General features: G+C 37.2%; 1 protein-coding gene and 1 long non-coding RNA gene across 10 annotated transcripts in view; both read left to right on the top strand.

Moving 5' to 3' along the window:
* PCCA (propionyl-CoA carboxylase subunit alpha) overlaps window positions 1–26135 on the top strand; it is a 300758-nt gene that overhangs the window by 175311 nt on the left and 99312 nt on the right. For all 9 annotated transcript variants that reach the window (XM_086880805.1, XM_086880804.1, XM_086880807.1 and 6 more), the window contains one exon: window positions 18049–18151. In XM_086880805.1, the coding sequence (XP_086736931.1) occupies window positions 18049–18151 (103 nt within the window). The remainder of the gene's footprint in view (window positions 1–18048; window positions 18152–26135) is intronic.
* Window positions 406–17386, top strand: LOC147654091 (uncharacterized). The gene is made up of 3 exons (XR_015284434.1): window positions 406–604; window positions 7182–7272; window positions 17176–17386. It is a non-coding gene; the product is annotated as an uncharacterized LOC147654091 (long non-coding RNA).

Below are 26135 nucleotides of genomic sequence, written 5' to 3'. Positions count from 1 at the left end.
AACGGATTATGCTTTCTAAGCATCAGATATTTTCCTAGGAAGGAAAGCGTATAGTGAAAAGTTAAAATACAAATAAGTTTTTGTCAAGTTCTGAAATAGCTGGGCTAAATTTTTGTTTTAAAATTCTGGAATCCAGGGGTCCAGTGCAGTGAACATAAAATGGCTGGTGAAGCGCAAGAACAGAAGTTAATGTATTTAGCTTTGTGTTTAATGAGTATTTCTAGGTTCCTGTCTGGGTTGATTCAGTACAGCTATGTTGATGTTTGCCTTGCCATTGCTTGATTATAGGACAGCAAGGGAACTGCTCAGAGAGCAGTAGAGCCCCTCACCTCTCAGGCATTGTTGTGCTCACAGAGACTACACCTATTACTCTGCTGGAGTCTGGGACAAAGCCAGCTCTTTGCCATCCTAGGGCTTCCCCATATGGAAGGATGGTCAGCTGCCCAATAGGAGAGCTTTCTGGTTCTCCTGCAGTGCTGGAGCAGCACAAAATAAGGTTATGTTACATTAATTTTAAAAAGAAGGAAGGTGATATCAAGAAAATTCACTGGAGTCATCTGAACCAGCCTCTTGGAAAGGGAAAGAGTTCTTAATTTCAGCACAGGTACTGCTGAACTATATCAATTGTATTATGTGAATTTAATTTTTATTTCTTCCCTAGAACTGCAGTATTAACATGAACAGTTACTGCAAGTGCAGCTAAACGTGTATATTTCACTCTATCCTACAGATACCCTCTATATAGAGATGAACTGCCTTGTTTTCACTGGTATGGTTGATCAAGTCCAGCCTACTTGTGGTTTTCTTCATTCCCCCACTTTGGAGTTGTGCAGTCATCCTTAGCTCATGAAAACAACACTGTCTTATCCTTACTGTTCTGGTCCCCTGCTCAACAAGTCGAGCATTCTTCCCCTGATTTACTGTTAGGCCTTTGAAAGTCTTTGGGATGTTTGTGTAACTACTGCAGCTTCACACCATTATTCACTGTGTGGTCTTTCCTTTAGCCACAGACTCACAAGGTACTAAGACCCCGTTCTCTTTTTCATGTGAAATCCTTGTTTATAATGAGCTTTTCTGGTTGTGGTAACTCTCCATCTCTCTAGCTGTTATGTAATGTTGTTCTTTTGACCTCTCATAAGTCATTACTGTTTGTTTTTTTTTGTAATCTTGCTTAAAAACTACAAAACCAGATGCCCTACATAATATTCTACATGTCTTTAAAATCTGGTATTATTTACCCTTCTCGGTTGTTCAGTTGCTTTTGACAGAAAGAGGATTATATGTGTTAGAAACAAACAAGTAGCTGCAAATATATGAAATATGCATTTTTTTGCCAGTTGGGAATGAACTTCTGTGGAAAATATAAAAGTTGAAATGGGACATTAAGGTAGCATTTATGACTCTACAGAATGTATGTATGGTATTTTTTTCTTTGATTTGATTAAATTAATGCAATCAGATTGTCAACACAAGTAATAGAAGGTATTTCTATAGTTGTTTGAAAGCAGAGCCATTGTTCCATATGATTCCTAAACATCTATTCCAGGAACAGAGCAGTCTGTCATGGGAAATTTTCATAGCTTGTCATCCCTCTCATTTGTAGCGAAAAATGTATTCTGGGCACTCAGGAATCCACACTTGCTCGATCTTTAGAGTTGTTAACCATTATGAAATCATTATGAAGATAATAATTGCTTAAAGTTTGAATCTCAATGAACATCTCTTGGGAAGATCCCCACATCTTGTTGAGGTGATTGCTGGTGCGAAAGGCATTCACTAAAGTAAATGGACCTGGCTAAGTCCCTATGTTTATTTTTTATTTTCACCATGTCTTCTGGGAAAACAGCATCTGCTGTAAGAGCTTTATGGCTTCTGTAGCTACTGTTCACTTAATGCTGAAACTTGAATTTGCATAATATAGACATGTGAATGTTTTCTATTGTGCTGCCAAATTCCTGTCCCTTTTTTAGTTGTTAATCTGGCCCTTTTCTCATCTGTGCTTTGCTTATGACCTCTTCTGCAAGATCTCTCTTTACAAGACCTCTCTCTATTTAACTTACTTTGATCCCCTCTATAAGCCCAATGATTATTTCCTCTCATGCAGGTTTGCACCTCCTAAACCCATTCTTTAATATTTGTCCATGTGTAAAATGCATATGCATGAAACTGTAGAACTGACAAGGTGTGTGCTAATTGCCATGTGCTCCCATGTCATTTTACAGGTAGTTTTAGGATATATTTTTGTCTTCCTTTGTATGTTTTACTTGGATTTTCCAAGGGCAGAAATGAAGTTGTGTAGGATAATTTTACAGAGGGGTAATATTTTTCTTGACTTATGGGGTCTCTAAGCTCAGTAAATACATCTGTAATTGCATTCACATGAGAAGTTTTGCTGATGTTTCTTTCCAAGGATTATTAAAGATAATCATGACCATCAGCACCTGATATTGTAGTTCCTTGAGGCACTGGTTGTGTCCTGCTGTTTGTTTGTGTAGGGTATAGCTTATTCTGGATGCTGTTGCTGTAGAAATGTTGTCAACAAAATATACAGGAAGCAAATCTCTCATTCAATATTGTCTGGATACTTTTACATGTATGTGTGTCGTTTTGTCCATTCTTTAGCATGCTTGCTTCATTCACGTTCACAGAGGCTGTAATTAAATACAAGATACTGATTGAAGGGATAGGTAATTCATTTATACCTTTTGTTGTTGAGTATTACAATTTTCAACCGTTTCTTTTGCCTTTGATTCAACTGCAAAAGTGGGATGGGACACAGAATGGCCTCATTATTGTAGGAGTATTTCTCTGTTCCCTGCAATGATTCCAAAAGCTCTTGCACACTTCATCAGTATTATTGTAATTCTTTGGCTGCAGGATATTTGGCAGCTGTTGCACCCCACCGGCAAATCCTATTCAGACTTCACTTCCATTCACCATTGCCATTGGAGAATTGATTTCTCTCTCCTCTGCTCTAACCTTTCCCAATTCATTTTGGATTGTTCAATGTGAAACATTTTAATTTCATATCATACAGCCATTCAGCTCACAATCCTTTTTTAACCTGTCACCAGGGTAACAGCATAGCATGCTTGCTTTAGGCAATCAAGTTTTTATTTCACATGCTTAATGTTGCATTAAATGTTTGCATTTTGTTTAACCCTCTTAAATACTTTAAAATGTGGATATATTTTGCAGGGTAATGAAGTCTCTGATTTCAGTGTCAAGTCTTCACAGAAATTGTCTTACTTAAAATAAAAAATAAGAAATCAGAATATGAATACAGTAATGAGAAGATTATTAATAAAATCCCAAATGGCTGAATGAGACAAACATACATAGAATGGTAAAAAATATTTTTCCTCTGGTAAAACCTTCCAGAAGCTTATTATTATAAGCTTTAGACCTATACTTTGGGATTATTTTTACCTGTAAGTGCTTGTATCAAATTAATGCAAATATAGGATTAACCATGCAATAACATGACTTTAAGAAGTGAAATGTCTGGCCTGTACGTGTCAGCCTACTTCATGCTGCTTGCCAGATGTTTGTGGAACTGTAAGATGAATAACCAGTGTTTTTTTATACATCAAAATTTGAATTTACTGGAATGATGCAGTTGATTAAACAAATAAGGAATTTTTAGGTGTCTGTTTTTCCTCTACATGCCAACCATCATGGTGTGAAGAACAGGCTTTAATCATTTTATTGGAAATAAGAATAATAATGAATTTGTATTATCATATATGATCACAAAAATAAAACAGATATTTTCATATCTGAAAAAACATTGATTTCCTATAATTGATGCAAAACAGCATGTCCTTCCTGACTTGGTAAAGGAATAGGACCAGCCAGGTTTGCCCTCACTTTTTTTGTTGGTATTAAAAAAATGTCTGTAAAAGATGTCCTTAAAATACCCAGTCTATAACTGTAATTAGAGGTGTAGTGTTTTTGACTGTCACTGTCTAGTGGCTTTTTGACTGTCACTGTCTAGTCTCAATTACCTAGGTAAAAAAGATATGGGGAGACGGGGTGGGAAGTATTTAATTTTAGGATAAGTAAAATATAAGAACATTGCATTGTGAATAAGCCCAGACTTTCTTATTTATAATGAAATAAACCCATAATGAAAACACTGATAATACTCATGTTAACACCTCAGAATACTAACTTGACAAACCTTCCTGTTTTCAAAATAGGTCATATATATCTGTTGTTGTTTTAAAAAACCAAATGCAGAATACTTGATAACTGTACTATAGCCAGTATGAGAGTTACTTGGGAAGACAACTGTTTGCTATAGATCAGACCCATGAAGTTGACTTTGTTAGAATTTTTCTTCCAACAGCATGTAGCTAATTACAGGAGGATAGAAATGAAGTTTCTACTATTATTTTCCAAACCTTCAGTCCAGTTTTCTATTTTCCCAAGTTGTGCTATAAGCTACCAAATATTATTACCCATCTAAAAAGGTTTGGCAGTGTTTTGTTACTGAATTTTGCCAAAAGGAGCCAAGCATATGGAAACAGTTAATTTATTGGTTCTTCTAACCTCCAGGGAATTCTTTACAGAGAGCATATTACCTTTTTATCTAACATATTTTAAATAAAAGAGCTGTTGACTTGAAATTTGATATGCCAGTGTAGAATCCAAACCTTCAGTGCTGTTATGCTCAATTCAGTCTTGTTTAAGCGCAAGACTAAAAGTGTAAACATACACAAAAAGATTGAGCTATGACTTTCTTTTCAACTTTCAGAGAGGCGGGTCTTTTCTGTATCTTTTTAGTGTGTGTGTGTGTTTAAATAAAAATACTGAAGAAACATTTTCATGGGAAAAATAAGCCCTACCTTTGTCTCAGTAATCTTGGGAGCTCTCTTTCTTCGCTTTTGTTTTGAGATATTCCTGGTATGTGCATTACCACGCAATCATAAAAGAAAGGAATATTTTTCATTTCTTTGTGTGTTGGACTGCAGGCCTATTTGTTGGTTTGTGACAATGTAGCTTTGTATCATTCTAATGGGAGAATTATTTGAGAGGTACCATTGTTAATAGTGTTGCTATGCACTGTCTTGGAGTTGACTCTGATCCCTGATATTTGGACAACTCAAAATCAGTCATCTACTACCTGCATTAGAGACAGCCTTCTTTGTTCCACCTTAAGTACTGTATATTTTTGGTGTTGTAACCAGGAAGTATTGTGAATCTTAAAGGGAAAGCTACATGGATATACCATTGTATTTTCAATGGGACACTTGGAATAGATGATGCCTTAAGTAAAAAATACTTAATATTGATTTTGGTTGTTTCTTCTTAAGTATTCAAAGACCTGGATATTTTTTCCTGGATCTGTGTTGAGACTGCTCAGATGACTTTGTCTTTTATGATTATGGATGATTCTTTAATATCTTTCTCAGACCATTCTTTAGTAGTTTACTTTTCTGTGTAATTAGATGTGGTGCTTGGAGTTTGTTTTGGCTGTGGCTTCCCTTTAACATATATCTTCAAAGCCTGTAGTGTGAGAAAGACTGGGCAGGAAAGAACAGCAGAGGACCTCGTTCTTTTGAAAGCAGGGATGTTTACCCATGCACTTAGAAAGGAGATGACAGGTCTTTATCCTGTCTTTCTGTGGTGCTTAGTAAAATTAGTCTTTCTGCAGTTAGTAGTGAGATGATACAAACAAAATATTTGCATATTAATTCCAGTTTTTGAGAAAGTGCTTCTAAAAGATATGGGTTCATAGGCTTTAAGCTGTGTGTTCTCACATGTTTCTGAACCTCTCACATGTTTCCACCACCTCTCTGGCATGGTGGTGGCAGAGATGGTGACATACCTTGGTGACACAATAGTGATTTTTTTCTAGGCTCTGATGCCCAGTTTTTTAAAAGACACTGAAATTTAAAGCAGGTCCTCATATGGCTCCATGTAGCTGTTAATGTCCTTAGACAGCTTTACCCTGTTTGTTTCCTTGAACTAGTGAGAGCACTCTCCTTTAAATTCTTTGTTGCCCACCCTGCTCCCTCCCCTGCAGCAGAGCCTTTATTCTTGTTACTTGTATCTTCAAATCACAATTATTTTAAGATGCTTACTAATATTAAGTCAAACTTATTCCTCTATTCACTGTGGGATTTTTTTTTCTATTCTTTGATCTCAGACATTGCATGTCTGCCTCTACTGCAGGCTGCCTTTTCCCAAGTCTTAACACTTGTATTTAAGTGAACCTTTTTGAGTAAATAGTCTGCAACTCTTTTTCAGTGATTTCCAAATTCTGCTGGTCTGACAGCCATTTAAGTTTCTGTTTCCTTATGCTGGGTGGTGTAGCACATTTCCACAGCCCACTTCTCTTCAGCTTCTTTTAGCTTTCTCATTCATGTGTGTCTTCCCAGAAGCAAGGGGGTAGTGGGAGCTGATAGCATTTTGCTGTTTCACAGTTGAAAAGAAGTTGGATTGCAATGAGAAATTGTTGTGTTCAAGGCCTGTAAAGGGTGGAGCATAAATCTTTAAAGATAGAACTTCTGTGAATTAACCCGTCATCAGCTATGAAGAAAATTACCTCTACCCTAGCCAAATTCAGCACACAAGGCTAGTTTGTCTCACCTAGGAAGGTCCAGAGGGGCTGCAGTAATTTTCATTTTAGAAAAATTACGTAGAATATATACAAAGAAACTTTGGGCTGAGGAGAACATGGATGTTGTGTATGGATTCACTCAGCAGGTGAGTGCACAGGAATGACTGGGGCTGAAGGCAAAGTTGTGAGAACCAGTTCTGAACATCTTCAGGTATCCTCTTTCAGCTGCCATACACTACGGCTGAAAGTGTATTTCAGAAATACTTGGATCTTCGTCATGTTTGTGCAACAGTTTTACTTCATATTTTAGTATTTCTGTTCAAAATGAGTCTGGTTTTTTGAGTCAGAAAAATCTTAATGTTCTTTTTAGCATCCTTTTGATCACATGTGATTTGTTCATGCTTATTTATAGAATAGAAACAGTCACAGAAAAACATACGTGTATTGGGTTAATGAGAGAGGAACAGTATCATCTGAGTGTAATTATTTGTTAAATAATAATAGGATGTGTAAAAGGTAATGTTTAAAGAAAAATGTTTTTTCTGTAGCATTTTAAAATGTACTTATATAATACATTTTAATGTATTATGTTATTTATATTTTTTATATTTAGGACATATACTCTTTGCCTTGTGAATTACTGAACTGCATTGATTAGTGCTAATTGTCTGGGCAAAAAGAAAAGGAAGGAGACAGAACTTACAGTTAAGTACATTGTAGAAGTGTAACTATGTTCTTATACTCTTCTTAGACCTTACTTAACTTTCTAGTGCTTATCACTGAATATTGGACTAGATGGATATTTAGGCCAGTCAGTACAGCCATTTTTATGTCCTTCTCCTGTATTGATTGTGATTATGCTAAAATACCCATCATCAATAAGATTCATCCTACACAGCCTGGCTTCTCTAATTCTGACCTTAGTCAGCAGAAAGTGTAGTGGGAAAAAGTTTTTGTATTAGTACTGAGAATGAGGCTGTTAGAAATCTTTTGTCCTTCACATTCAACCCTAATTTAGTATTTCTCAAATTCCTTCATTCAGATGTGATGTTTATAACTTTAGCAAAGTTGGAAGTCTACGCACATTTTTTTCCTTGTTGTCTTTCTTCTCTTTACTTGTGAGACCTTAAAATGAACAGTGGCAGATGTGTTATTAAAACGATGAAAATACATAGAGGGCAATAGATATTTATCATATTTTCAATATATATCACTCTTAAATGATTAGATGCCTGTGTTTCTGTGGCCCAGAGTTGTAGTGCCTAAGTAATGTAAAAAATAAAGGTAACCATTACCTAAAGGTAGTTGAGCCAGTTTCATGTGTAACTCATTGTGAGAGGTACCTTTCTCTTTCCATTAGTTAGGAAGGGAAAGGATGGTTGATATTAGGTGGTGAAAGTTCAGTGGTGTGAGTGCTGGGTGCAAGCTGAAAGTGTAGGGCATGATGTATGGAAGGTAATGAGAGTCACTGAGCTCTGCTATGTGCTGTAATTGCCTAGACAGGACGTAAGAGTGCTTGTTGGAGATACACGTTTTATGTTATCTAATATAATTTTTAATGAACTTTTGGGGGTTTTCTCATCTGTTGTGTTTTTTTCTCTTTAAGTCAACAGAATTAGTAGCATTAATCTGTTTCATAGTAATTTAATGCAGAAGAAACAAAGAACAAAGCTTTAGAAGCTGTGAAATATGCCACATTTCTTACACATAGCGGGGAGGAAGTAGCTGTCACATTGCCTGTTGGAAACTGGCTTGAGTACTTCTAGCCAAATGCTGTAATCACATTTACCTGTGGTTTGGTAGATACATTGTTGGGACCTGTGTTGTCACCCAGCACTAGTTCTTGTGCATGTAGTTTGAAAAACTACATGTAGTTGTAGAAAAGCCAGGCACTGGCTTTTCAAAGGAAAACAGGATTTCAAATGAATCATGGCTCTTGGCCAGCTTCTCTTACACTATGGGCATGTAGGATGGCTAGCAAGGAAAAGATGGTCATCCTTCTGCAGGACTGTGGGCTGTCCTGAGTGTGTATTCTATGTATTGCCTGAATTAAGTCTCTTATAGAGGAGAAAGCACAACAGAAAAATGTGATCAATACAGCTCTATTCCAGAACCGATTTCATAGGCATGAGATCATTGGATGGACTTTTGGTTCTGCTGAAACAACTTCGTGGGAGGTGATAAGCTCTGTGTGATGGCTGATCTCTTACAATACTCTGGACCTCTACTGAAATCTGGTGCAAGCATTGTGTTTTCCAAGATGCACAAAAAAATGAGTGTAATTCCATTTTAAACAATGACCTTTGGGATATTGCATATGTGACAGGCTTTAGAGAGACCAGGTCAAATCACAAGTCCTAGAAAGTGTGGCAGAAATTCCATATTTCTGGCAATACGATCTGGTTAGCTCCAAGGGGACTGACAGATCAAAAGGGTGAAAGACCTAAATGAAACTGTAAACCACAGGAAAGACAGCATTCAGTACACAGCTCTTAACAAAAACTCTAAAAGGTTTTTGGAGATGGTGTTCTCTAAAAAGGTGTTTTCAGTTTGGCCTAAGACAGGTTGGGGGTTTTATTTTGGTTAGCTAGTATAATTTAAAATTTTTTCCTTAGTTTGCACACTGTGTTCCTTGTGGGCCTTAAAGAAGGCCAGTGTTCTTGCTCTCTGTGCTGTTGCCAGATTTCCTCAGAGATGGCTTTATTCTAAGGTCTTTACTTTTCCCTTGACTGTAGTAGTTGTCTCTTACTCCTGATCGTGTGCCTCCTTTAGTAAGTTCAGCAGGTACTGAAAAGTTTCACTGTATTGGGTCTTAAAAACTTTGTTCTTTAAGGAAACACTGTATTTCAGTTTGTTATTAGTGCCTGTGGGTCGGATCTGTGTCTCTGAAAAGGGATAGGTTAAAGTGTTTCTTTTGATTAAGTTTGTAGATTAGTGATAGCTAAAGAAATGGCAATCTGTTCAAGAAGATACTATCTAACAAGATAGAGGCAGCCCAGGCCATGATTTTTTTCAAAATGGAATTTTAAATTTTGATTCTAAAATATGGATTTTCTCCTCCAAAATGGCAGAACAATTTTTCAAATATGCGGCACTTTACAGTACTTTCTTTGCTTTTAGCTGGGCAGGAGCTGTTAGGTATTAAATGCTTCTTAACATAACTTTAACTGGGACAACTAAGTAAGAGGGGTTGAGCTTGAATTTAAATGTCAGAGTTTTTCTGTTGTTCTTTTTTCCCCTGAATATCTAGACTAAATACCAAATTCAGGATTTTGAGGGAATGGGATTGCAGAAATTGTCATTAAGGTCAAAATCTCTTCATCTGAATAAAGGATTCTTCAAGAATTAATCTAGCTGTCATTAGAAAGTGTACCAGGACAAGTGTACCATCTTGTTTGTGATGAGCTCATACTCTTACTCTATGTATTTGACTTTTGATTAGATTTAGTCCAGTCCTGTGAACTGGATGCCCATTTGTGACTGGAGTGTGCTGGGTGCAGTTCTGGAACCTGGTTTCTGCCTTTCCTCATCAGAAAGGGACCTGGTTTGCACGTCCCAAGACTGTTCTGCAGTGTGACCTAGAGCAATCTTGGTGCAGATGGCAGGGATAATTTGCTTTGAGAAGTATTCCTGATCTGAGGTTCAACACTGATATTCTCACAGCCTCTGTATATTGTCCTGTTACCTCTGAGTTATCATACTCTCTTCTGTTACAAAAGGGGGTGAATAACTGAAATTCTGGCAGAAGGGATGACAGTGTAAAGCACTAAATGTGTTTTGATTCTGGTTTACATCTGTTAGTGGCAACTGAGCTCAAGATTAGTAGGCAGATTTCACTATTGAGATGGATACAGCAAACCTAGCACAAACTTTGCCTGGATGTTTCAAAAAAAAAGAGAATATGGAAGGTAGTCTTACATGTAGAAGTAAAATCAGATTACTTCCTTATCAAACTTAGAGGTAATTTTTAATCACTTCCCCTCATTTTCATATTAGTAGGTTTAGCATTTCCTTCTGCCTGTTTTTCATGGGGACAGAAAACCTGTCCCATAGTTTTCTGAACTTAATACAAAGTGAAAAATAGCACATTATTACTGGGAACAGCCCTTCTTTAAATGGAGGTGTAGGAAGCAGAGCGCCCAACATGTAACTACATCCCAATACCATCATGTTATACGAAAGTATGTAACAACTGCTGGATGATGTTAATAGAAGAGCTTTAGTCCTCCCTATTGCATCACAGTGGTTTGTTCTGAAGCTCTTTGTGCATAAAAAGAAAGGGAGATAATTATTGTAGGAGTATTCTTCAGTATCTGCACAATAAGTTTCTTTGCTTAAAGAAATAAGGGAAAAATTGGTAGGAAAAGGCATTTGCTGTTTTACTTTTATGGAGTAAATTATTGTTATTAGTTTTGCCAACTGTCCAAAGTTATCTCTTAATAAAAATTAAAAAAAAAAAAAAGTTTTGGAAAACAAAATAGTTATGAAATTAAATACTTAAATTGGAAGAGAAAGAGCCCCAACTGTTTTGATGACAGATTTTTAGACTTTTCCATCTGTAACAGTTGTTAGCACACACAAGTCAATATTGTTGACTGATCTGATTAAAAACACCTGCTTGCAAATGGTTCCTCTGTTGGTAAATAAGATGGTTAAAAAGCCAGATTAGAAACAGACTTGTAAATTATACAAAAAATAAATGTATTTTCTCTGTATTTGAACACTTGATTTGAGCATTCCTTGCTTCTTATTTCACAAATGCTTGCAATGAGACAAAGAATAACATCTCTTACCTGGCATTAATGCTCTTGATGTTTGTTTTTTCCAACAGAACCCAAATACTAAAGTAGGCCCTAACATGTCATAGGAGAGGAAGTCAGTTTGAAATACGTTTTACATGTATTTATTTGAAATTTTCAAGGTATGCTGTCGCCTGAAGGACTGGACAGTCTGACTCTTTTCTGAAACTGAGAGATCTTGGGCTCTACTTGCAGCTGCCAGGGTGGTTACTGTGTTTCATCCAGTTTTTATTAATGCAAAGCGCACAGAAGTTTCCTGGCATTAGGATCAGGTGCCAAAACTTTTTGTCCCAAAGAACGTATGGTCAGGCTGCAAACCTGAGTCTCCATTAATTCTCCAAGCCTTCATGAATCTCTTATCCTTCCTACCATCCCCAGTGCTTACCTGGGCCCTGGCTCTTTCTCTTGAGAGATGGGGGGTGGATGTGAACCCTCACAGGCTGAGGAGGATGGATAGATGGGTCTTTGATTCTTTGTACACATGCTCTGCAAACATGACTTCCTATATCAAGACAGGCAATAACAGCAGTCCTACTTCATTTACCCAATAGATACAAAGCTGAAAGAGCCATGAAAGATCTTTCAAGAAGCTTAGAATTCTTGTTTTTCCTGCATGTTTGGAGGATAATTTCTTGTTAAGACTGAAGACAGCTTTGGCAGAGGAGCCCCTAGTTCCTTGCCCCTGCCAGGCTGCTGAGAATGCTGGCTGTAAAACATTTGGGTTAGGGTGTCTCTCCTTGCAGGACCCAAGCCCTGCTTGTTTAGAGACCTCCACAGTTGGAAGGAGGTAAGCCAGGGTGAGCTCAGGTTCTTTGCAAGGTTATTTCTCAGTTTAATGAAGATGAAAGGCGTTGAGCCGTGCTCTTAGGTCTGGGCAGCTAAATTCACCCTTGATTCATAAGAACTAGATTAACTGTTTCTTTAGCTCTTGTCTGGGTTTCACTGGTGAAGACACTGGAGGTTTTTGTTGGTCACTGGATTGCAGGCTTTTATGTCAATGCAAATTGCTCTAAAATCTTCTGTTAAAGGGAAAGGGAATATCCAGATGTATGCTGTTCTGAATCAAAGCACGGTGCACTCCACAGCATCTTTTAAAAGCATTGCTTTTTATTTCATAGTTTACCTTCCATGTAATTTAATTTTTTCCTGTGGTCACTATTCAAATAGAGTATAGGCTATAAATATGCATATTTGTTATTGATCTCAATGTAATATGTAAGAAAATGTAAAAGCTTTTTGATATAACTATTGAGTAATTCTTCCAGTCTTTGTCTGATCAGTTGGCACACAGGCTAGTAGAGGTTATTATTTTGTATGACATATGAAGAACTATAATTTGGTCTAATGATGGTATATTTTCATATTCACAGTGAAAGGGGTGCATGTATATGTATGCACATATAAAGCAGGAAGAAGGAAAACCTATTTTTATGTAAAAAGGCACATGATATGTATAGATGGACCATATGAATGATCCATATATTAATATGATCCATATATGGTCTGAATATATGTAGAAAATGTGTGTGAATAGATACAGAAAATACTTCAAATTGCTGAATAAAATATTCCCAGATTCTTGGGTCCCTTGCACATAATTTTTAGTTCTTAAAATAATCCTGTGAAAGTGCTGCTTTTATCTTTTCTGTGTGATCATGAACTTTTATGTTGGAAAGTGTTGAAAGTACTCAGATACTAAAGCTTGGATTTGTGTTTTGTTTGGCAGTACACTTCTGTTTAGAATTCTTTTAATCTATCCATTCCCTGCTTTTATATTCATCTGATAGTTGAAGGTTCTGTGAAGGATATTTCTTAGCATATGAACTTATTAAACCAATAATGCTCAAAAGTGTGATATTTGCTTCCCTTTTTTTTGTTATTTTTTTGGTTTTTTTTTTTTTTTTGGTGGTTTGTGGTTTTGTTTTTTTGTTTTCATCACAAGATAGGCTCTTGTTTCAAATTTCTATTTGCCTTCCTTGATTTTTTTTTTTTTTTTTACTTTATTTTTTTGGAGGAGTAGGGGGAGGGCAGGGAAAATAAGAAACAATTTATATGGTAGATCTAAAGTTTCATTAAAATTGCTTATGCCCTGTCCCAGGCATTTTAAGTGGGCCATCTGTCTAAACATCTCTGCATTTTTTTCTGATCATTTCCTCGACTTATTCATGAGCCATGGGAGGGCTCCTTTGTAGTCTCCATGTAGCTGGTTCAGTCTACCCCCACTGAATACATCTATGTGCTTGCATAACATATCTTTTCACAGTGCTGGAAATTCTCTGAACTTGGTTCAGATGAATGGCCCACTTTCTGAAGCTCTTTTTTTCTCCCTTTGCAAGATTTGTATGCAGAAACTGACCTTGGTGGCTACAGAATCCAGCACATTATTCTTGATCATTTTACAGGCCACCTGCTGTGAAAGTTATGATGAAGGATTTCTTAATGATTCTTTGACCATTAACATTGTTTTAAGTCAATATTTCACTTTTATTTAACTGCTGAATAGGTAATTGCACAATTGAAAAACAGCTTTATGGAGTGTCATATAATGTGGTTTTCAAACGCTTGTAATCTTTCAAACGGGAGGATTTGTTATGATAGTTTGGGATTTCTCTGTTTACATAAAGTATTATGCAGCAAAAATATCAGAAGTGAAGAGGAATTTGTGTTTTCTCCCTCAGCATTAGAACACATACTTTGAATTGGAAGTAAAAAAATCTATACTCAATTTTCTGATCCTTTAGGAGCTGGTGACATCCTAACTCATTTACATCATCAGTGGTAATTGGGAGAGGGAAGTTTATTTGCCACAAACTGCAGAAAATTGTAGTTTTTATTGTGCTCCTTCTATCTGATTGGTTGGTGCCAATCAAAATGGCCAGGGCAAAGTTATTACTTGATTTGCTTTTGTGAGTGTCTGTTTTCTTTCATTACTTGCTTTTTTACTGGAATAGATAATAGTTTAATTAACGTTTTCCATGAGCACAGAAAAGTATGTGTTGACCTAAAATTTTTAGCAGTTGTCTGCTTTCCTCACTTGCTAAGAAACCAGGAGCTTTGGTTGCTGTGTTATTCTCAAGTGTCTCCCTCTCTCACATATAGCATCTGGGGGTAAAAGGGCCATAATACATTCTACACAGATATCATCTCTAGTTGAACAAACAGTAGTAGGTCTTGAAAATAAAGAACTAAGGAGGCAAACAGTGCTGTTTTTCTTGTTGCATTGCTTACGTGTTTTTGTAATTGGTGCTTTGAAGTAAAGCCTTTATGACTTAAAGCCAGGCCATCACTCTTCAGCTGTGTTCCTATGCTTGTGATGCTTCACAATTTGGAGTGGAGAGATTCAGACCTGCCCTTTCTTGTGTGGAAGTTCAGAACTGCCCTTCTCCACCCATCCTACGTTGTTGTGGCTATGGTGCTGCCTTTGCTCTCTGTCCCTTTGTGTGTAGTGCTCCTGGCAAGGATCAGCAGCACACAATTCTCCATGCCCTGCTCCCCATCCACCTGGCACTCATCTTGTGTTTCTTCCTGCACCACTGATCTTTATACACAAATGAAATAATTTTATTGGATGATATGTCATTTGCCAAAATTGGGAGAAAAAAAGGTGGGCATGTTGAATCCTAGGAAAGACATACTGTATGGACTCTGAATCTAGGTTTGGAGGTGAAGCGCCTAGTGTTTTCTTTGTGTCTTTTATGATGGCAAAAATGGCACTATTTTTGTTTTCAGTGGGTTTTTTTTTTCTTTTCTGTGAATACAGTGTGTTGGTTTTCAGCCCATTATGTAGAATTTTAAAAAGTTCTACATTTTGAGAGCAGCCAGAAGTTTGGGAAGTTTTCTGTGAACTAGTGTGAAATATATTCGGAGTTCAAATGCTTTCTTTGGGAGGACTTAAAAATCTTCTTAGCTAAGGAAGCAACCTTGGCCAAGAATAAAGATAATTTCCCATGCACTGGGACTTCTCAGATACTAAAAGAAAACCCCAAACACCACAAAACAGCAGAAAACCTCACCACAAATCTCCATTCTTAGCCTGGTAGAAATTTCTGCATTTCTAAAGTGTTCATCGATGTGAGCAACTTCTTTTCATATTCAACAAACTTAGGCTTTGATCTTTACTTTTGGACTTTGTAATCCTTATTTATATGAATGTTCCCTACCCGCAAATCCTATCAAAATGGAGTCTACTACAAGATAATTTCTTTGAAAGGAATTTGGTTTAAAGAAGAAGTAGGATTGTCATGAGCTAATGTAAGTATCTGTCCTAGCCAGTGTCAGATATAGATACAGAACCACATGCAATGCTGATTACCAAAGTGAAAAATGTTCCTGTGCAAATGGATCTAGAAATTCCAGGAGGGAAGTACAACTTGGTGTACACTTGGTGTTAGATGCAGCTCTGGACCTTGCCCTCCTGGCCACTGGTGTTACAGAGAGAGGAATTATGTTTGAAACCCAGGCAAAGCAGTGATCGTAGTCATGCCTTTGGAGAGGCATGCATCCTGTTTGGAGATACACTTGACAAAGCTCAGCAAGACAGGACTGAACAAAAATAATCCCTGCTGGAGAACAAGACTGTCTTTCCTTTGATGGCCAGCAGCCAGATTCATGAGGTCACTTCCAGTCAAATGCAATGTGAAGCAGGGCTGTGCCAGCAAGGCTGTAAGGAATCTCATGACACCAGTGAAGCAAATCTACTAAGCCGAGTTTGCAATGAGGTCCTAGTTCTAATATAAGAAATATGAAGTTGCTATAAACCACTAAATCCTGTTGGTTGTTGCAGTGGAGTGTCATGGAGAACTTAACCAGGTGTTCCCTGTATTCCTTCTTACTGGTGCTCTGATACCAGGAAGTGCAATGAAAACATCTCTCAGCTTGCTGCCTGCTACCTGTGCAGGAAATTCCTCTTCCTCTTCTTCAGGAACTCCTGTGTCTGTCACATTTCCTATCTTCCAGTCTAAATGTTTGGTGACATACAGGAATTCCAATAGGAGTTGCTGAGAGGTGACATTGCACCCAATAAACCATAGATAATTCCTCAGATTTCGACAATTGTCGCTATATTAAGTGTAAAAGGTGACACTTGGCATCGTTAGCACAGGAACAGGTTATTTTCAATATCTGTCTTGTGAACGTTTAGTGATAGAGGTGAGCTAAAGTGTTCAGTGAAATTTGATGTAGGCCTTACTTGGCTTGCATCCAGAAATAACTAAGGATAAGTATGCATCTATTTGTATCTGATATATTTAGAATTTCCATTTCCCCTTTTCAGGCACATGGCAAGGCACAATTTTTGGAAGCTCCTTGCCTCATTAAGTACTTGAACTTACACTTTCCTAAGTTTCAGGTGTAAAAAAACCCAATGTTCTTAAAATAATTACTGAAATCCTTAGCAAGTCAGTGTGTTATCCTTGGCTTGGGCAGATAATTTCTCCTCCTGTGGCTGCTGGAGGCCTCACAGGTGCTGCTCCCCGTTGATTCCACAGGAAACCTGAGCACTCTCTTTGGGAAGATGTGGTTCACTGGTCACCTGAATCCTCTGGAGGATGCATGTGGCATAACGTATTTACAGGTTTCAAGACTCTGAAGGCTGCAATAAAAGGTGTAGTAAGCACTACAATGTACAATAGATTAATGTTATAGCAGAAATGATCCTTAGAGGAGACGTGAAGGTGATAAAATTATTATCCTTACAGATTTCTTACAGAAAAATCTAAATGTTTAAGAGTCAGTGTGGAAGAAAAGCTATACCAAAATGTGTTTTTGTTTTAATGGAGTTTAAATCAGACCTTCCTGTCTTCCCTTTAGGCCAGGGTGAATGCTCATGGTAGTATATGGTGACCACTCATTAGAGAAGTTGTAGTGTACTTTTGGACACCAGTTGTTATGGCGAAGTGGAAGAGACTTGAGAAGTTAGAATGAGGAAATTGAAAATGAATATACATTTAAATAAAATAGCTGAAAATTGCATGTTTCACTCTGAAGAATGGAGGCTCAGTTCTCATTCCTTTGCTGCCAGGTGTGTGCTTTTTTAAGCTGAAAAGATTCAGGTTTCCTGTATTACTTGCTAAATGGTGCAGCCACAGAATGCTGCAGGAATCAGTATAATCCTGCGTGTGGGCTGTGAGGATACATCATTATTTTTTCACTATGCTTGAAGGGCTCTGTGGATGAGATACTTAAAAATGTGTATTAGTTATAAAATTACTTGTATTACTTGTTTGGCTGAATCTTTTGTCTGTAATTGGCTTTTAATTAAGGTTTACTGAGAATGAGATTAAAGAAGTAATGATTATATTTTGCCCTTGAAAAGACTGCTCCAGTTATCACTGTTGCTATTCTCTTGCCAACCCACTTTCTCATCTGCTTTTCATCCTGTTTGAGCTAATTCTGCAGCAAGTGCTGGCTGCATTCAAGGGCCTCCTATAACTTTATCGGCATACCCAGCATGTCAAGGCAAATCTAGAAAGAAAGTAAGAGTGTATTTTCTCCTTATATGCTGTTTGACAGAAAAATGTATTTAGTGTATATTTTTTTTCAAGTATGCTCTCCAACTGTGTCTATAGATTAATGATATTTTATATCCTTTATGACCATCCCATGAGGCAAGTGCTTCTGGTTAACTTGGGAGAAGCATGAAATCTCTGTTAAAATTTTTTCTTCTGTCTGTTTCTTTTTTAGAATTCCTATTGCTAAATCAAAGAGGAGTAGCTGGGAGCTCTCTGTGCATCTAGGAGATGGAATTTACCCAGTTGCAGTTTCAAAGGATGGCTCATCATTTTCTGTAAGTTCTGCTCATTTTCTAAGAAGTTCAGTGCATTGAGTCAATATATATATTATCAGCCTTGACACCTGCTAAAATTCTCCATCTTTTTGTTGGCTAAGGATAGATGTGTGGTTTGTCTTTAGTAGGCATTGCTGTGAATTACCAAACAAGCCTCTGACAGTTAAATAGTGTTAGTTCACTGAGATTTTTCTCAGGGCTCATGCCTGTGGAACATTTTTGTATGTAACCGTTTATTACAATAGTTTCTAAATTACTCTGTTTAGCGTCTTGTTTAGAAGTAGCATCTTATACTCTATTGTAGATATATGAGAGCAGGAAAATAAATGCAGTGTTGACAAAAATTGCATTACCTTAAGCTGGTGTTTAGAAAAACAAATCAAGGATCCAAGCAAATTGAATAAGCAGTCATACTGGAATGGCATGAGAGGCAGCACTCTGTGGTAGAACTGGATGTTGTCACAGTAAAATGCCATTGTTTCAAGAAGTGCTTACTCACTTCAGATGAATGTGTATAAACTATAGTTTTTTACAAATATTGTAAGGTAATTACTTAAGCACTTAATATTGTCAGCATGAATGGCAGAAGGACAGACCATGACGGTAAAAGAACAGTAATGCTGTGTTTGGTAATTCAGCCATTCAGCAGAATAAAGCCAAGACACAAGCTGGTTGAAGTATGAAGAAGATAAATTTATTGGGAGAACTACTTTTTATGCTTTTTATGTCTGTTATGGTGATTTGATAACCAAAATGAGATTTCAATTTTTTTACATAGGCAGTTCACTTGTATAGTATTTGTTGACTCTTGGGCAAAAGGTTTCAAAAGGGCCTTAATAAGGTGGATTTTCTTACAATGGAAATGACACACCCTACTTGCTGAATTGTTCCAGAAGCAAAGGCCAAGTCTGCATGCAGTTTTTAAAATCTAGTTTTTAAAATACTTCTAACAGGCATCTTGTGAACTTGGATACATCCCACTCAAACAACAGATCACCTCTGTCAGATTTCAGCCCAGTTTCGAGCTGGCAGTGGCTTGTGTGACAGAGATAGCCCTTCCCAGGAGCAGTCATTGCCCTCAGCCTTTCCACCTTTTTGTTGCAGCACTGCAGCACAAGAGCTGCCTGCTGGTTGCTGTGAGGGTTGCATAGGGCCTGGCTGCTGTGAGCTCAGCAATCTAATTCCCGTAGTTAGACTTCTCCAAACCAGGGGGCTGTTTAGCACAGCCAATTACACAAGCACACATCTCCATACGTGCACACATTTTTGAGAGGTTTGCTTGAATCCAAACCTGTCTCTCACTTGAAATGAAACCACTAACAGTTGTGATGTCTTGCAATAGTATGAGAATTACGGCTAGTATAAACTGGTTTGACAAGGTATATGAAAGCCTGGGCCAGAGGGATTTGTGACATCTGCTTTTGCATTTTATTTCTACCCTAACCATGCCTGTATACTTGGGGGAGATAGAATTCCTTATTTATTTCTATCTGGAAAATAGCCAGTGAAATAAATCGCATCAGGTGGATTTCAGGAGATGTCTGTTTCACTTAAAACACATACCTATAAAGGTACAGTGTATTCAAAATTTCATCTGAGATGGGGTATGTAAAAAGCAGATAACTTTTTTTAGTAGCAGGGTTGTTTAGAGTTAAACTTATTTTTGTTGTTACTGGATAAATAGTAGAGGACATATTATTCTTCATCAATAATTTTCTTTTTCCTGGTGTTCTCCTGTGATTGTGCTGCAGACGAGATTATATAGTAAGTACAGCACCACCAAAAATCTGAATTGTTATTCAAAACTTTACAGTGAAAAACCAACTGTGTTAAAACTTCAAAGAAGAGAAGTCAAGACTAGGAATGAGAAATCTTGTTTCTGATCAGGAGGTACGACGTACTGTCAAGAAAATAAGGGGAAATTTGGCGCTTGCTTTATTAACTTTGCTGTCAGAAACACAAGCTTCACGTTTTTGAACTTCTACGTTTACTTTTTGCTACTAAGTTGGTGTGACACGGGCTCCTTACCTTTGTGGGTTGTCCCCTGGTGGCTTGTGACAAAGACAGCTGAGTCTGTGGTGCAGTTAGATAGCCCAGTGGGAGGGCCACCTTCACATTCCCCTTCAGAAGTTTACTCCCGCTACAAACTGTGCTTTGCAGCAGCGGCATTCGCATCCTGATATACTTTGTTTACCACAGGGACTCTTCCAGCAGTGACTCCTTTCTTTTTTTCCCTGTAACTCCGCTACTCTCCCCAGCTGAAAGCTCCCCAGCTCGCAGTGTGCAGTGCCTTGCGCTCGGCGCAGGGAGTGTGAGCAGCAGGCTTCTCCATGGTTCCCGCTGTTCCGAGCGGATCGCTCGTCAGCATTTTGGGCTCTGGGTCATCTGTGGTTTTCTTCGTTTATCATGAGATTGTTAATGAATTGTGCAGTGTTAACTGCTCTTCACTGCTCTTTATTTTTCAGAATTTTGGGTTTTGAAACCATCTGTTTTTAACTACTTTGTTTGTAACAGAGTCCTTGACGGGGGCTGGCTTTAGGCCACTTTAGCAGCCTTGCTTCCCAAAACTGAAGGATTTAAAGGATAAGTGGTCAAGTGTGAGCAATGCTCTTTGCCTGAAGCACGGCAAACAAAAATATTAATTTTTATGGTTCCAGTAGAGGTTAAAAACTTCTGTGAATCCTAGTTTGATATATTTTCTTTTAAAAGAGAAATAAGTTGGCTTTTATTCTGAAGCCAGCAACATATATGCCAGTACTTAAGTTTATATCAAATTACTGTACTAGAATTTTCAGTACCAGACAGTTGTTTCTGGTGGTATCCTATCAACATAGCAAACGCTTTTGCAATTAAAATATTCCAGTGACCTGACTTGAGAATTAAAATTAGCAGCTTTTGTGGGACCTGCTTGCTTGTGTACAAAGAACTTGCCAACTAAATTGATGTAAATGTCATTTATTCTTTTTTTTTCTTTGTTCTATATATTAATTGCTACATGAATCTTTAAACTAACTGCTTGTCATATATGCCACTCAGTTTTTTAGAGGACAGATGGTCAGATTCTTAGCTTTGATTAGTGTTCTTATCCTTAAAATTTTTTTCTCTTGTCAATTGAATTAAAGATCTTACAATCAAGATTACTGCTAAAATAGAATTTTAAGGAAGAATACCTTCCTTTACATGAGACTAATGCAAAACAGCAACAAGCAGCCCAGAGGCATCCCACCACCAGACTCTGAAATTTTTTGTTTGCTTCAGTTACAAAGAAGAGTCTTTCCCATCTTGTCGTTTTAAATTGCTAATCTGGCTATCAAATAGGTTTATTTTATAATTTCATTGATTTGAGTTTCGCTGTTGAAGGTTGAAGTCTCTTCTTCCTTTACAAAACTCAGCTGCGGGGTTCTGAAGGGTGGGAGAGACAAAACCAAATGGGAACCTTCATATACTGAGGAAACCTGGTTATCTGTGTGGTTTCCCTGCAGCATATGAATATGACCCTTCGAAACCAGATCTCAGCTGCCAAGGATGCTCTAGTTCCTTGTGATGGTGGCATTGTTTATTCATAGGATGGTTTGAGTTGGAAGGGACCTTAAAGGTCATTTAGTTCTAACCCTCCTTCCAACCTAATTTTAGTTCAGTGAGGAATTTGTAACTGTATTCTGTGCAATAAACTTAATTCTTGAAAATGTTTTTGCTATTATCTATTTCCTGATGATTTACTACAGACTAGGAATACTCTGTCTTGAGAATTCTTTATTGATGATTTGCATGTTTTCTCTGCAAGTGGTTGTTACTCTCCTTTTTCATGTTTGAAAACAGTCCTTTCTTTTAGGGTTCTTCATGTCTGTAGTAAATGCATACCTTCCCAGACTGCTTAGCCTCATCTTCTCATCAGTTTAGTTGTCAAAGAATTTCCAGATGTTTTCAGTTATAAAGTAGCTTCTTATCATTGAAGTTGTTTATTTTTTATTTTTTTTTTAAGCATAAGGTGTCATAGTTCAGAAGTTACTTTGGTCAAATGGAAATTTGATATATTTCCAGAGGGACCTGTATGGGTCAAATGCTGAATAAAAGGAATAGAGAAAGCTAAATTCCTTAATTTAGATTGTTACTAGAATGGGCTACCATTTTCACAAAACATTGGATCATTGCCTAAATCCGAAGTTAAGAACAGATAAATGTAGTACAGATATGAAATCTCTAGAAAAAAATTTTGAAGCTTGCTCAGTTCAGTTGGAAATGAATGCTTTAAATATTTTTTAGGAAAAAACCCCACTGTTTTCCCCCTATCTTTTTCTTGAGAAGTAAAGAATTTATTAGATACCTGTGTGGGTGGAAAATCAGCCTGTGTACCTCTTAACATTTCCAAGAGAAAACCTATTATATAGTACAAAATGCCAGTATAAAAATAAAATCTAAAGCATTACTGTCATCATTATTTGAATACATCCTATATGATCAGTATAGAGTAGGTGTATACTTATGTGAATGCTTTAGTTTAGTTAGTGAACTAATGCTTATCTAATTTAGTTAAGCCTTGACTTCAAATATAATAAACATTTAATTTGGAGAACTTTGGTGTGTTTATTTGCTGTAAATTTCATGACTGATGGGTAAGTTGATTTGGAAACTACTTCAGGAAGTATTTTCATTGTGTTGTAAATTCTCTTTTGGGGGGAGGAAAAAATACCACCCAAAAATCAAACGGAAGTATGCAAAGCATCAAGTGGAACAAGGAATAGTATAATGGAAAATCAGAGCAATGATACAGAAAGTTGCTGTAAGCAAGCTTAGTTGACATTTAATTCCTTAAACACAAATTTGAATGGAATAGTAATTCATTGCATATTCTGTCTTTCCAGTAGTCTGTGTAGAAGAATAACATTGCCCACCTATCACTATAAAATTTAATAACCTTGTTAAGAGAATCAGTAAAATACCAGAATTTTTATTACTAGTATTTTACATTTCTGGTATGCTTCAGACACGTAATAACTAATTTGGCATATGAAAGAAGTATGAGTGCTGTATTAATAGGGATGAAAAGCAAATACCTGTAGGAATTAAAACAGTAAGAGGGGCAGCCAGTTATAATGCAAATTAACATATATCCCTAGAAGCAGTAGATGAAGACTTTCTGCGTAGACTAGTTCTAAGTATCTATTGTTACATGTTATATATTTGACAGAAAATGTGTTGTTGTTCCTACATCCAGTATTAGTTTGAATGAAAGGGAAGTACATGTGTAAAGCCACTAGTGGGTGGGGCAAATCTGTTAGATAATCCTTACAACTGATAGCAGAAAACTTTTCCTGCCTTTTTCCACATGGTTTACATTTTACTTGCAGCATAGCACACACACTCTTCATTGCAGTACATGTACAGTTGTGCCAACAAAACTCTGTTGCAGAGTTCTATGGGTTGTATATGTACAGAAACTATGGTTGTAAAGGTTGAATACCTACTTTCAATCTTTTGGTTTGGGTTCAAATCTGGAGCATTTTCTGTTTGTAAGACCTGTGTATTGTGTATAACGTTACTTCAGTGCAGTATGCATAATCTAGTGCTGTGGAGAGAGCAAACCCCCTAATTTCCACTCTTGTAAAGCACTGGCTATAGCAGTTGTGCTCCTGCTTGTTGATGGACTCAATGGCTTTACAGATCCTGCAGTCCTTTTTCTGTGCTGACAGAGGTTGCCCCATCCTATGCTGATGGGGTGGGGACAGGTACTCCTGGGAGGCAAGCACTCTGCACTTGAATCTTTCAGTCTGAGGAGAGCATTGATCCCTGAATTTTGACTCTGTGGCAACTGCTTTAATTGCTACATTTCTGTGACTGCTGACATTGTGGTTTTTTAATGAAAGTGGCCTTGGCCTCAGTATCTTGTTGTGAACTCACTGTTTCTGTATTTCCACTCTGTCTCATTGAATGTCTCAGAAAGTTTAAGTGCTGGGGTCCCTTACATGGACTAGAAGTAAATATTGAATGTAGTCGTATAATATTTGTATGTACTTAGGTGTGATTTTGTACTAAGCTAGAGGAAAAGCAGTGTCTGGATTGTACAGTTTTTTAAAATACCATGCCAGTTTAGCAGTAAGCATGTGATGGTATGTATTTGCTTTGTAAAGAGATTGTTGGTGTGAGTTTGTATGTCTCATATTAGTTTGTTCACACAGTACTCTGTAAGCATATGGAGAAAATACATACAAGGTTGAGCATTAATAATGACTTGAGTGATGTATTCACTGTGTGGCTTTAAATATGCTCTTCCCTCTGTGTCAGGGCAGTGTAATAGCTTGGTTATAGTAGTTTTTGGAGATTTGTATTCTGCTACAAAACTCAAAGTAACATGGTCTGGCATTGGTATGTAGCCTGCAAGACATTTCTGAAAAGAAAATGCAATGAGAGGTCTGAAGTGCTAAAATGTGCAATATTATAAAAGCAGGCATGGTCAATTTGGATGTATATTTTCCTTGTGTTAGAATCAGACTTAACTGCTTTAAAATATATTCCTTAGTAGGCAGAGGAGGAATTAGGTTTTTACAATGATTAAGTCTAAATTACCAGATGAAGAGTTTTACCCACACAGGGTGGCTTCATAACATGCATTCCTATGGTATGAAAATAGAGACAATGTTCTGCCATGGGTAATGATCCAATGGTACTAGGAATTCCAATGAACAGTAAACTGAAATATAAATTAAAGCTCTGTAACAGTACAGAACAATAACCATTTTCCTTCTCCAGAAAGTCATGTTTCTGGCATGCAGCATTTAATGTCTCCTGTCATCCTTCAGTCTTCTGTGGTCTTTTGGTGTAAGACTGAAAACACCTTGAGGCGTGGGTGTTGCTTCAATTAATTCGTTTGCCATGTGCACTTGACATCCTGCACCACAATATTCATATAATGATTTTATAATTTCTAAAAGCAGTGCTTACGTGAACATTACTTGGATGCTTTTCTTTCCACTGATTTCTCATCCAACAAAACTGGAAAGAAAATACCCAACTAACTCCTTCCTGTGCCCAGAAACGCCTCCAACATCCCAACCCCTCTTCCCAAATTTGTAGAATGAATAGATTAAAAAATGTTGTGAGCTCCTCCTGCTGGTTCAGCAGAAGCAATAGTTGCATTTAAAAGAATGCTAGTACAGTGTTAAGAGCCTGGATTATTACCACAAAGCCATAGTTAACTCTGCAACTCCTGGATGCTGCTTCATCTTTAATTGTGTTCTCTGAGCAAATTTTAGCACATTTAATTTCAGTATAAGACTCTTTTTTGGGATCTCTTGATGTTTTGGTATAAGGAGGAACTATAAGGTCATTGCTGTTTTGAGTTCCTTTTTTAGCTCTAAATTTCTTTGCTGCTTTCTCCCCTCCACCTTTAATTTTTAAGTAAACCAGACTATTAAAATTATTTAAATGTAGCTTTTATGGCTTATGAAAAATAGTGCTCCTGTCGTGGATAGATGTGCGTCAGCTGTGACTAAATGTTTTGATGTAGTCTTCTCAAAAGATAGACTAGAAGAGCTTTCCTTTGAAATATGTGAAGCAGTTTTAGACACAGCTTCTCAGATGGATCTAATTAGTCTTTCATACAGACTGGATGTCCGTTTGTTGCAGCTGAATTCTCATTTCATTCACCCATAACTAGAAACACCTCGCTTCAAACGTGTTTCTTCAAAGAAAGAAGGGTTTAGGGTTCCGTGTTTTACTGCTTTTTGATGTTGGTTTCCCTTTAACTGAGAAGACCTTATGTTTATACAACTGTTATTATTAAGAAAACATAGCTTTGTTCATGAGAGTTCATTTGGTATCCATGTTGGCTATTGGTGGCAGTCAGAGATCTGTGGAATAGATCTTGCTATACAAGACTAGTGGGACAGCTGTATAGCTAGCTAGTAAGCTTGTTGTAACAAATACTTGAATGCAAGCAGGATATTCTAATAAGACCAGGAAACCTGGTTTGTGGGAAGATGAAAAT

This window comes from Cyanistes caeruleus, chromosome 3 (genome assembly GCF_971803275.1).
Source record: "Cyanistes caeruleus chromosome 3, bCyaCae1.hap1.1, whole genome shotgun sequence".
NCBI classification, from domain to species: domain Eukaryota; kingdom Metazoa; phylum Chordata; class Aves; order Passeriformes; family Paridae; genus Cyanistes; species Cyanistes caeruleus.
Note: the sequence above shows the minus strand (reverse complement) of the source record. Positions and strands in the feature narration are given on the sequence as shown.